The 13,299-nt window shown below is 44.5% G+C and overlaps 1 protein-coding gene across 1 annotated transcript in view; it reads right to left on the reverse strand.

The window, feature by feature from the left end:
* Positions 1 to 8,424, reverse strand: part of SHPRH (SNF2 histone linker PHD RING helicase) — a 144,472-nt gene extending 136,048 nt beyond the window's left edge. The window contains exons 1-2 of the mRNA XM_069769156.1: positions 8,317 to 8,424; positions 6,313 to 6,943 (exon numbers count right to left, since the gene is read on the reverse strand). Coding sequence (XP_069625257.1) covers positions 6,313 to 6,924 — 612 coding nt within the window. The 5' untranslated portion in view covers positions 6,925 to 6,943; positions 8,317 to 8,424. The remainder of the gene's footprint in view (positions 1 to 6,312; positions 6,944 to 8,316) is intronic.
* Between the last annotated feature and the right edge of the window lie 4,875 nt (positions 8,425 to 13,299).

Raw genomic sequence — 13,299 nt, forward strand, 5'->3', positions numbered from 1 at the left:
GGTGACATCAAGCCCCAAGGTTAGTAACGGAAAGATGTCAATAAGACTCCCCCATTACTAACTCCATAATCACATTGTAAGTAGACACACAGCGCTTGCGCTGACATCAGAAAGGTAAAGGGAGTTCAATGGCTGTGAACTCGCAGAACCTGTCTGACTGCACCATGGGCAGGAGAACTTTCTCACATTCGCTGTGCCATCATATAGGTAATAGGAGTTCACGGAGAGACACTGAGCACACCATGCTCAGTGTGCCTGCTGGATGACAGGCTGCATGGTTGCATCATGCAGCTTACCATCTAGATATAGCAGAGCTGGACCTGTCGTAGGATAAATGGATTAGCAGCATCTCTGCAGAAAGGTGAAAAATACTATTGTTTGTTTTTTTTAACTCTTTTGCAGATGACAAGGACATCCTGGGAATGGGTGAGGTCGTAAGTATGGTTGAATTAAGACTATTAACCCCTTCATGACCCCAGCTTTTTTCGGCTTTGCGTTTTAGTTTTTCGCTACCCTCCTTCACAGAGCCATAACGTTTATATTTTTTCGTCAATATGGCCATGTGAGGGCTTATTTTTTGCTGGACAAGTTGTACTTTTGAACAACATCATTGGTTTTAGCATGTCGTGCACTAGAAAATGGGAAAATAAATTCCAAGTGCGGTGAAGTTGTAAAAAAAAAGTGCAATTCCACACTTTTGTTTTTTGTTTGGCTTTTTTGCTAGGTTCACTAAAACTGACCTGCCATTTTGATTCTCCAGGTCATTACGAGTTCACAGACACCAAACATGTCTAAGGTTCTTTTTTACCTAAGTGGCAAAAAAATTTCCAAACTTTGCTTAAAAAAAAAAAAAAAAAAAAAAGCGCAATTTTCCGTTACCTGTAGCGTCTCCATTTTTCATGATCTGGGGTTGGATGAGGGCTTATTTTCTACTCGCCGAGCTTACATTTTAATGAAACCATTTTTGGTGCAGATATGTTCTTTTGATTGCCCGTTATTGCATTTTAATGCACTGTTGCGGCAACCAAACAAACGTAATTCTAGTTTCAAATTTTTTCCTCTCTACGCCATTTAGCAATCAGGGTAATCCTTTTTTTTTATTGATAGATCGGGCGATTCCGAATGCGGCAATACCAAACATGTGTAGGTTTGATTTTTTTTTTTTATTTATTGTTTTACTTTGAATGTGGCGAAAGGGGGTGATTTAAACGTTTATTTATTTTTGTCATATTTTTTAAAACTTTTTTTTTTTTTTTTCATTTTGCCATGCTTCAATAGCCTCCATGGGAGGCTAGAAGCTGGCACAACTCGATCGGCTCTGCTACATAGGAGCGGTGCTCAGATCGCCTCTATGTAGCAGAATTACTGCATTGCTATAATCGCCGACCACAGGGTGGCGCTCACAGCAATCCGGCATCGACAACCATAGAGGTCTCCAATAGACCTCTGGTTGTCATGCCGACACATCGCTGACCCCCGATCAAGTGACGGGGTCAGCGATGCGCTCATTTCCTGCCCGATGGCCAGAAGCGCTAGTTAAATGCCGCTGTCAGTGTTTGACAGCGGTATTTAACTAGTTAATAGCGGCGGGTGAATCGCAATTCCGCCCCCCTACTATTGCGGGCACATGTCAGCTGTACAAAACAGCTGACATGTTCCGACTTTGATGCGAGTTCACCGCCGGAGCCCACATCAAAGCGGGGGTTCTGACCTCGGACGTACTATCCCGTCCGAGGTCAGAAAGGGGTTAAAGGAGCCTCATTCTTGCAATTAAAAGGACTTTTTTCTGGGTGTCTTTGTGTTTTCTTACAATGCGACTATGTGGTTAGTAATGGGGGCGTCTTGTTGACACCTCTCTATTACTAACCTTGAGGCTTAATGTCACCTGACAATACAAGGGTGACATCAACACCCCAACTATCACCCCACTTGCCAATGCTACAAGGCAGGCTGGAAGAGCGAGGATAAATGTCAGAATTGGCGCATCTTAGAGGTGCGACTTTTCTGGGTCGGCTGAGAGCTGATGTTTTTAGCGTGGAGGGGTGGGGAGTCCAGTTTCCATGGCCCCTTTCTAGGCTATTAATATCAGCCCGCAGCTGTCTGCATAGCCTTTGGTGGCCATTAATTATAGGGGAACCCTACGTCACTTTTTTTTAGGGTCCCCCATTTTAAGTATACAGTTGTGAGCTGATAACAGCCTGGAAAGCTCCATGGGTATTACCCCCTTCCCAGGCTATAAACATCTGCCCCCAGCCGTCGGCTTTCCCCCGGCTGGTTACGAAACTTGAACGGAAGCACACCCCATTTAAAAAAAAAATAATAATGTTTTATTAAATACATATTCAATAATTTGCATGCACACTGCACTAATTGTATTTGTCACTGAATATATATATATATATATATATATATATATATATATATATATATATATATATATATATATAATCTATATGTACTTTGTAAATTGCCGGCCTTTCTTCTATGTATTCTTTGTGTATATATCTATCTATTCTAACCTGTCATGCTGTGATTATACTGTGCGCGGCACATAAAATGCCAGTGTGTATATATATATATATATTTCCTTTGAAAACAATGTGTAAATCACAGAATTGCTGTATGTAAAAGCTCATGTTAAAATCGTATTGCATTCAGATGTACAGTAAATTGGATGCTAGGTGGAAAAATTGGATTGTACTCGCATGACACTTGCATTACACTAGTGTGACTCTCGGCAGGGAGACTCGGACCGATTTTTCACACGTTTAGTGAGACTCCGGCCTAACAGTCAATAAGGGGTTAAAAAAAATTAATGTCTCATTATAAATGGATAAAACTGCAAGGTGCATTTAAGCAGCCACTTGGCAAATTTCATATTAAAAATCCCTTCTCAAGAATGAAGGGAATTTACATTTTAGAGTTTGCTGCTCATTTTGTATGCTACTGGCCGTTTATCGGGGGGGGGGGGGGGGGGGGGGGGGCAGTCAGGGTGTAGGGGGCACGTGCATGGAAGCACGAGTACTGCTCTGTAGCTGGATGGCTCCTGCCAATATAAGTGGCCTTGCTCTATGCCGATGCTGCCAGTCTGCAGAAAGCAATGCAATCATTTAGGAGCACCACGTTGAGAACCTTTATGGCATGTTCACACAGGTTCTTGACGTGAATTTTAAAGCTCAATTTTGGGATCTAAGGGGTAACATTTCTCCTTGTGGAGAGCGCCATGCCAAGCCTGGCATTTCAATGTGAGGCTTTTAATCAAAACAGCTGACATGTACCGGGAAAGATTTGGGCTCAGTGCCGGTACCCACATCAAAGGGAGAGAAGCGACATGCGCCGTACTAGTCCGGCGCATGTCGCAAAGGGGTTATCAATAAACTAAAGTTTTAAGAGAATATATGTTCACTACTTTGTAATATCCCATATGATTAATCTATTTCACCTTCAGCACAAGGGAGTGCATGAAGCAGAACAATGGAACAGCACAAGAGTACTTCATCTGATTTTATTCAGATCCACTCCACCGCAATAATCACACAAGTAAACCCAAGGAAGACCCTCCTTTTTGTCTTCTGGGTCACACACTGTACTGGCTCCCTAAGGGATCACAGCTGTTGAAGGTTACAAAATAGATCCGAAACACTATAACATATGCACTGGTAGTGGGTGATCTTTTAGATCATACTAAAGCCACTTCAGCAGAATGGTGTGCTGTGCCAATGTTCTACTTGATGTATGCATGGATGTGTAAGGAGAGGTAAGCCCACCAGGAACATGGACCCTTGTATTGTCTTATTGGGAGCTACATTGGCTTAAACCCTCACAAGCACTGCAATAAGAGCGAGCGGGGATAATCATACTACAGAATAAAATGTATAACCTCTACAGAGATAGGTGATATCCATCATTGCTGGGGGACCAAGTTCTAGTGATCATCTGAGCCTCCAGCAATGATAAACGTTCTTTATGGTGTGGATTAATGATGGTTATATGAGATTTCACTTTTCAGAAATAATGTCAAGAACTGAAGATATATGCCGCACTTATACAGTCATGTGGAGCTGTAAACAAAAATCACTTTAGTTTACAAATGGTCAAGTGAAGGAGAAGTTCTAAAAACTTATCTCTCGTTAATTTGTGGGTCACTAAGCACACCTGACCATAAAAATGAATGGGAACCGTATTTGCTATTTTGGTTAAACCGGTCAAGCAGCTAATGTGTATGCTTGATCTTACACTGTGTGCAGAATTATTAGGCAAGTTGTATTTTGATCACATGATACTTTTTATACATGTTGTCCTACTCCAAGCTGTTCAGGCTTGAGAGCCAACAACCAATTAAGTAAATCATGTGATGTGCATCTCTGTAATGAGGAGGGGTGTTGTCTAATGACATCAACACCCTATATAAGGTGTGCATAATTATTAGGCAACTTCCTTTCCTTTGGCAAAATGGGTCAGAAGAGAGATTTGACGGGCTCTGAAAAGTCCCAAATTATGAGATGTCTTGCAGAGGGATGCAGCAGTCTTGAAATTGCCAACCTTTTGAAGCGTGATCACCAAACAATAGCCAACAGGGTCGTAAGAAGCGTGTTAAGCAAAAAAAGGCGCAAAGTGACTGCCCATGAATTGAGGAAAATCAAGCGTGAAGCTGCCAAGATGCCGTTTGCCACCAGTTTTGCCATATTTCAGAGCTGCAACGTTACTGGAGTAACAAAAAGCACAAGGTGTGCGATACTCAGGGACATGGCCAAGGTAAAAAAGGCTGAAAAACGACCACCTTTGTACAAGAAACATAAGATAAAATGTCAAGACTGGGCCAAGAAATATCTTAAGACTGACTTATCAAAGATTTTATGGACTGATGAAATGAGAGTGACTCTTGATGGGCCAGATGGATGGGCCAGAGGCTGGATCAGTAAAGGGCAGAGAGCTCCACTCCGACTCAGACGCCAGCAAGGTGGTGGTGGGGTACTGGTATGGGCTGGTATCATCAAAGATGAACTTGTGGGACCTTTTCATGTTGAGGATGGGAGTGAAGCTCAACTCCCAGACCTACTGCCAGTTTCTGGAAGACAGCTTCAAGCAGTGGTACAGGAAGAAGTCGGTATCGTTCAAGAAAAACATGATTTTCATGCAGGACAATGCTCCAACTACTCCACAGCGTGGCTGGCCAGTGAAGGGCTCAAAGTAAAAATAATGACATGGCCCCCTTGTTCACCTGATCTGAACCCCATAGAGAACCTGTGGTCCCTCATAAAATGTGAGATCTACAGGGAGGGAAAACAGTCCACCTCTCCGAACAGTGTCTGGGAGGCTGTGGTGGTTGCTGCACGCAATGTTGATCGTAAACAGATCACACAACTGACAGAATCTATGGATGGAAGGCTGTTCAGTGTCATCATAAAGAAAGGTGGCTATATTGGTCACTAATTTTTGGGGGGTTTGTTTTTGCGTGTCAGAAATGTTTATTTCTAAATTTTGTGCAGTTATATTGGTTTACCTGGTGAAAATAAACAAGTGAGATGGGAATATATTTGGTTTTTATTAAGTTGCCTAATAATTCTGCACAGTAATAGTTACCTGCACAAACAGATATCCTCCTAAAATAGCCAAATCTAAAAAACAAAACAAAAAAACACTCCAACTTCCAAAAATATTAAGCTTTGATATTTGAGTCTTTTGGGTTGATTGAGAACATAGTTGTTGATCAATAATAAAAATAATCCTCTAAAATACAACTTGCCTAATAATTCTGCACAGAGTGTAGATAGCAGGAGTAAAGCAATCCCATATAACCAACCATTTTCTCTCAGTGAGATAAGCTGTTGCCAGACACCTTTGGCTAAGGGCTTGTTTACACTGGCCGATGACATCCATAAAATGATTGCCAATTGGCTACTTGGTTCTCGAGTATTGTTTAATATACTATTTAGAAGGCAGACCATTCTTCAAATAAGATCAGAAAGGGCAGTAATCTATCGTCCTCATCGTGTCGGCTGCCATTGTTCTCGGAAGCACAGGTCCTGTTTACAAAAGATATGCTGTGGAAAAAGATGATTTTTAAAGCACGATTATAAATCACTTCACCAGACGAACAATCAAAATGCTGATCAGTGGAAACAAGCATTTATAGGAACACTTGTTCATGATAATCAGCCAGTGTAAATGCACCTTAGCTCTATTCTGCCCATTCAGAAACCATCCACATGAAACCAATGAGAAAGCAGAAGGTGTATTGTATTTCTGAAGAAACCAGAACGTCACTGATCAGAGAGTGAAACAATTAGAGCCAACCTCATAATGAATTACCTTAAGCTCATCATTATGGGTTATCCTATGATAAAGTGCAATAAGCTTCTTCTTCTGCAACCACATTATGTCTTCCAGCATTTGGCCGCCAAGTGAAGTTTCCACAAAAACCTCTTCTGATCTTATATTGCCGGATTCTTGTATAGACCCGTCAACATCTACAGTCGATTCCTCCACACAAAGCAAAAGCTGGGCATGTCCGGAGGAAGAGGTACTAGTCAATGTAAGACTGCACTCATGAAAGTCTGAACTAAAATTATTCCCAGATGAAACATGAAGATTGAATTCACCAAGCAAAGCTCTCCAGCCATCATAACCAGGAAAGGGCAAGACTAATAAACTAAGATCTACAGATAATGGATCCAAGGGGTCTATGAAATCATTACTGTCTTCTCTTTGTGGCTTTGAACTTGGACCTTCAGACTCATCCAAGGATGAGAACCTTTCAGAAGTGTCATTTATGATGGAAAGTGATGTACTCGGCTCATCCGGTGCACCATCCTCATCCAGCGTTACATCATTCCTTCTATCTTCATGCATGTTCCAATTCAGCAGCTTCTTTGCTCCATCATCCAGTTTGACTGGAGCTGCACGTTTCCGACGACCTGCCATCTTGGAAGGACTTGTGACCCTAGAAAGTGAAGTAGGAACATTTCTTACAAAATGAGAAAACCCATTCTTTACAAGAAAAACAGATGAATAATATGGTATGGCTATTGTAATGTATAGGAAAGCACTTTGAACATGTAGAATAGCTGGAGGTGAATAACAGATGGCCACTTAAACCGTTAATTCTCTGTGCAAAGTGTATGCCAGCACCAACATCTAACAGTGGTGATCAGAGCTAGCTCCGATCTCTACTTAATTACAGTTATGTAGATCTGACAGCTGCATTTAAAGGGAAACTGCTGTTTACCTGCAGATATTTGTAGGTAATAGCGTTCAAAGGGGTTATCCAGGGCCTTGTGGTATTTTTCCTATGGAGCAAAGAACTTACTGGCACATTGCTGATAACTACATGACTGTTCTGCCCAGCGACCATCTCTCCCGCTTCCTTTGACTTCACATCAATACATCTGTCCTCTCTCTTCTGGTCCACTCTGTCGATGAGGTGTCACTGCCGAAATCATGCAGATTAACAGCCAGCTCCACACAGTTAAACAGTGGCGAGCCAGCCATCAACCAGCATGACACTGGCAGTGATGGCCCATTAACAGAGCAGAGAGGAAGAGAAGAAGATGCTCTGTCAAGGTGACGACACAAGAAACAGAAGAATCGCTGGCAGAAGAGGTCCGTGACCCAGATCAGATTGTCACAGGGTAGAGAAGGTAGTTAGCAACTACATTCCTATAAATTCTGAGCCCAATAGAATAAAAATAAAGTTCTGAATAACTCCTATAAAATTATGTCTGGCAGTGTTACTGGTAGAGCTGCTAGAGGGGAAAATGGGATTATATTGTCCCTGCAGCCGCCGGGTAGCCGCGAGTCACCAACGTTATCACGCCCCGTGCACACGCAGCTGCAGGGGGAACAGAGCGTCATTTTCTCCCTGCAGTCCCATGGCAGCCATGATATAAATGCTGCTTACACACAACCCACCACTGACCGGGCAGGTAGGTGACACGCCTGGTGACGGGCTGGCAGCTCCCGGTGACGCCTCCATTGATTGGGTTTTATTTACGAAGTATCTCATTTACTAAACCACAGAAATAATAAACATACAGCGTTTAGCTTTGCTGCAGTCGCTCTGACCTGGACAATCACCCAGACACATCACATTTAAATAATAAGTTATAAATAATAAAAACAAACCCCCACACTGACAATGCACTAGCAATTCCCTCCACAACTCGTCCAGTAAAAAACAAGCCCTCACACAGCCAAGTAAGAGAAAAAGAAAAGTTATGGCTGCTGAAAAAGAGCAGAGACACTAAACTGCCTGCAGCTCAGCAGAAAGAGCATGCGCACAGAGCAGCACTGACAGCGCACATACTGATAACGTACCCGTGTTATCTTCCCTACAGACGCGCTCCCCAGTACCGCGCACGCTCCGCCACTGCGCACCGCTCCGCCATGTCTGCTGTGTGTGTATCACTGTGTACCGGAAGCAGTGGCGACAATCACACACGCAGCCATACACTTCCCACAGCCTAGCCCCGCCCAGCGTCCTATCCAATCAGAACTGCAAATATAGAGCAAGCACGAACAGAGCTGCTGTTATTGGCTTGTGAACCAAGTGCCTTGATTGGTTGGATGCGTGTCTGAGGTCGTGTCATGTGACCAGCCATGTGACTTGCTTTGTTACTGTAACCAAAAGCAATACAATTGCGGAAAGGAAGACACATTATCAGTCGGCTGTCCATCTATCAGGCTGTCGTGCAGGGTACAGAATGTAGTGGCTCCTGTGAGGTGCGATAGGGGCAGAGCCTCATGGGTTACACGGCAGAGTTACTAACATGCCTAAGGTGGCTAGCATATATGTATAAAATGCAGCAGTGAGTCCAGTGCACACATGACAGATGTACTGCAGGAGGAAGTGTATATACAGGAGAGATGTACTGCAGGAGGGGGTGTATATACAGGAGAGATGTACTGCAGGAGGAGGTGTATATACAGGAGAGATGTACTGCAGGAGTGGGTGTATATACAGGAGAGATGTACTGCAGGAGTGGGGTGTATATACAGGAGAGATATACTGCAGGAGGAAGTGTATATACAGGAGAGATGTACTGCAGGAGGAAGTGTATATACAGGAGAGATGTACTGCAGGAGGAAGTGTATATACAGAAGAGATGTACTGCAGGAGTGGGGTGTATATACAGGAGAGATGTACTGCAGGAGTGGGGTGTATATACAGGAGAGATGCACTGCAGGAGGGGGTGTATATACAGGAGAGATGTACTGCAGGAGGGGGGTGTATATACAGGAGAGATGTACTGCAGGAGGGGGGTGTATATACAGGAGAGATGCACTGCAGGAGGGGGTGTATATACAGGAGAGATGTACTGCAGGAGGGGGGTGTATATACAGGAGAGATGTACTGCAGGAGGAAGTGTATATACAGGAGAGATGTACTGCAGGAGGGCGGTGTATATACAGGAGAGATATACTGCAGGAGGAAGTGTATATACAGGAGAGATGTACTGCAGGAGGGGGTGTATATACAGGAGAGATGTACTGCAGGAGGGGGTGTATATACAGGAGAGATATACTGCAGGAGGAAGTGTATATACAGGAGAGATGTACTGCAGGAGGGGGTGTATATACAGGAGAGATGTACTGCAGGAGGGGGTGTATATACAGGAGAGATGTACTGCAGGAGTGGGGTGTATATACAGGAGAGATGTACTGCAGGAGGAAGTGTATATACAGGAGAGATGTACTGCAGGAGGGGGTGTATATACAGGACAGATGTACTGCAGGAGGAAGTGTATATACAGGAGAGATGTACTGCAGGAGTGGGGTGTATATACAGGAGAGATGTACTGCAGGAGGAAGTGTATATACAGGAGAGATGTACTGCAGGAGGAGGTGTATATACAGGACAGATGTACTGCAGGAGGAAGTGTATATACAGGAGAGATGTACTGCAGGAGTGGGGTGTATATACAGGAGAGATGTACTGCAGGAGTGGGGTGTATATACAGGAGAGATGTACTGCAGGAGGAGGTGTATATACAGTAGAGATGTACTGCAGGAGGGGGTGTATATACAGGAGAGATGTACTGCAGGAGGGGGGTGTATATACAGGAGAGATGCACTGCAGGAGGGGGTGTATATACAGGAGAGATGTACTGCAGGAGTGGGGTGTATATACAGGAGAGATGTACTGCAGGAGGGGGGTGTATATACAGGAGAGATGTACTGCAGGAGTGGGGTGTATATACAGGAGAGATGTACTGCAGGAGGAGGTGTATATACAGGAGAGATGTACTGCAGGAGGAAGTGTATATACAGGAGAGATGTACTGCAGGAGTGGGGTGTATGTACAGGAGAGATGTACTGCAGGAGGAGGTGTATATACAGGAGAGATGTACTGCAGGAGGAAGTGTATATACAGGAGAGATGTACTGCAGGAGGAAGTGTATATACAGGAGAGATGTACTGCAGGAGTGGGGTGTATATACAGGAGAGATGTACTGCAGGAGGAGGTGTATATACAGGAGAGATGTACTGCAGGAGGAAGTGTATATACAGGAGAGATGTACTGCAGGAGTGGGGTGTATGTACAGGAGAGATGTACTGCAGGAGGAAGTGTATATACAGGAGAGATGTACTGCAGGAGGAAATGTATATACAGGAGAGATGTACTGCAGGAGGGGGGTGTATATACAGGAGAGATGTACTGCAGGAGGGGGGTGTATATACAGGAGAGATGTACTGCAGGAGGGGGGTGTATATACAGGAGAGATATACTGCAGGAGGAGGTGTATATACAGGAGAGATGTACTGCAGGAGGAAGTGTATATACAGGAGAGATGTACTGCAGGAGTGGGGTGTATATACAGGAGAGATGTACTGCAGGAGTGGGGTGTATATACAGGAGAGATGTACTGCAGGAGGGGGGTGTATATACAGGAGAGATATACTGCAGGAGGAGGTGTATATACAGGAGAGATGTACTGCAGGAGGAAGTGTATATACAGGAGAGATGTACTGCAGGAGTGGGGTGTATATACAGGAGAGATGTACTGCAGGAGGAAATGTATATACAGGAGAGATGTACTGCAGGAGGGGGGTGTATATACAGGAGAGATATACTGCAGGAGGAGGTGTATATACAGGAGAGATGTACTGCAGGAGGAAGTGTATATACAGGAGAGATGTACTGCAGGAGGAAGTGTATATACAGGAGAGATGTACTGCAGGAGGAAATGTATATACAGGAGAGATGTACTGCAGGAGTGGGGTGTATATACAGGAGAGATGTACTGCAGGAGGAGGGTGTATATACAGGAGAGATGTACTGCAGGAGGAAGTGTATATACAGGAGAGATGTACTGCAGGAGGGGGGTGTATATACAGGAGAGATATACTGCAGGAGGGGGGTGTATATACAGGAGAGATATACTGCAGGAGTGGGGTGTATATACAGGAGAGATGTACTGCAGGAGGAAGTGTATATACAGGAGAGATGTACTGCAGGAGGAGGGTGTATATACAGGAGAGATATACTGCAGGAGTGGGGTGTATATACAGGAGAGATGTACTGCAGGAGGAAGTGTATATACAGGAGAGATGTACTGCAGGAGGAGGGTGTATATACAGGAGAGATGTACTGCAGGAAGGGGTGTATATACCGGAGAGATGTACTCCAGGAGGGGGTGTATATACAGGAGAGATGTACTCCAGGAGTGGGGTGTATATACAGGAGAGATGTACTGCAGGAGTGGGGTGTATATACAGGAGAGATGTACTGCAGGAGGAAGTGTATATACAGGAGAGATGTACTGCAGGAGGGGGGTGTATATACAGGAGAGATATACTGCAGGAGGGGGTGTATATACAGGAGAGATGTACTGCAGGAGGGGGGTGTATATACAGGAGAGATATACTGCAGGAGGGGGGTGTATATACAGGAGAGATATACTGCAGGAGTGGGGTGTATATACAGGAGAGATGTACTGCAGGAGGAAGTGTATATACAGGAGAGATGTACTGCAGGAGGGGGGTGTATATACAGGAGAGATATACTGCAGGAGTGGGGTGTATATACAGGAGAGATGTACTGCAGGAGGAAGTGTATATACAGGAGAGATGTACTGCAGGAGGGGGGTGTATATACAGGAGAGATGTACTGCAGGAGGAAGTGTATATACAGGAGAGATGTACTGCAGGAGGGGGGTGTATATACAGGAGAGATATACTGCAGGAGGGGGTGTATATACAGGAGAGATGTACTGCAGGAGGAAGTGTATATACAGGAGAGATGTACTGCAGGAGGGGGGTGTATATACAGGAGAGATATACTGCAGGAGGGGGTGTATATACAGGAGAGATGTACTGCAGGAGTGGGTGTATATACAGGAGAGATGTACTGCAGGAGGGGGTGTATATACAGGAGAGATGTACTGCAGGAGTGGGGTGTATATACAGGAGAGATGTACTGCAGGAGGAGGTGTATATACAGTAGAGATGTACTGCAGGAGTGGGGTGTATATACAGGAGAGATGTACTGCAGGAGGGGGTGTATATACAGGAGAGATGTACTGCAGGAGGAGGTGTATATACAGGAGAGATGTACTGCAGGAGTGGGGTGTATATACAGGAGAGATGTACTGCAGGAGGGGGTGTATATACAGGAGAGATGTACTGCAGGAGGAGGTGTATATACAGGAGAGATGTACTGCAGGAGGGGGTGTATATACAGGAGAGATGTACTGCAGGAGTGGGGTGTATATACAGGAGAGATGTACTGCAGGAGTGGGGTGTATATACAGGAGAGATGTACTGCAGGAGTGGGGTGTATATACAGGAGAGATGTACTGCAGGAGGAGGTGTATATACAGGAGAGATGTACTGCAGGAGTGGGGTGTATATACAGGAGAGATGTACTGCAGGAGGAGGTGTATATACAGGAGAGATGTACTCCAGGAGGGGGTGTCTATACAGGAGAGATGTACTGCAGGAGGGGGTGTATATATAGGAGAGATGTACTGCAGGAGGGGGTGTATATACAGGAGAGATGTACTGCAGGAGGAGGGTGTATATACAGGAGAGATGTACTGCAGGAGGAGGTGTATATACAGGAGAGATGTACTGCAAGAGGAAGTGTACATACAGGAGAGATGTACTGCAGGAGGGGGTGTATATACAGGAGAGATGTACTGCAGGAGGGGGTGTATATACAGGAGAGATGTACTGCAGGAGGGGGGTGTATATACAGGAGAGATGTACTGCAGGAGCGGGTGTATATACAGGAGAGATGTACTGCAGGAGGGGGTGTATATACAGGAGAGATGTACTGCAGGAGGAGGTGTATATACA

Source organism: Ranitomeya imitator, chromosome 5, assembly GCF_032444005.1.
Source record: "Ranitomeya imitator isolate aRanImi1 chromosome 5, aRanImi1.pri, whole genome shotgun sequence".
NCBI lineage: Eukaryota > Metazoa > Chordata > Amphibia > Anura > Dendrobatidae > Ranitomeya > Ranitomeya imitator.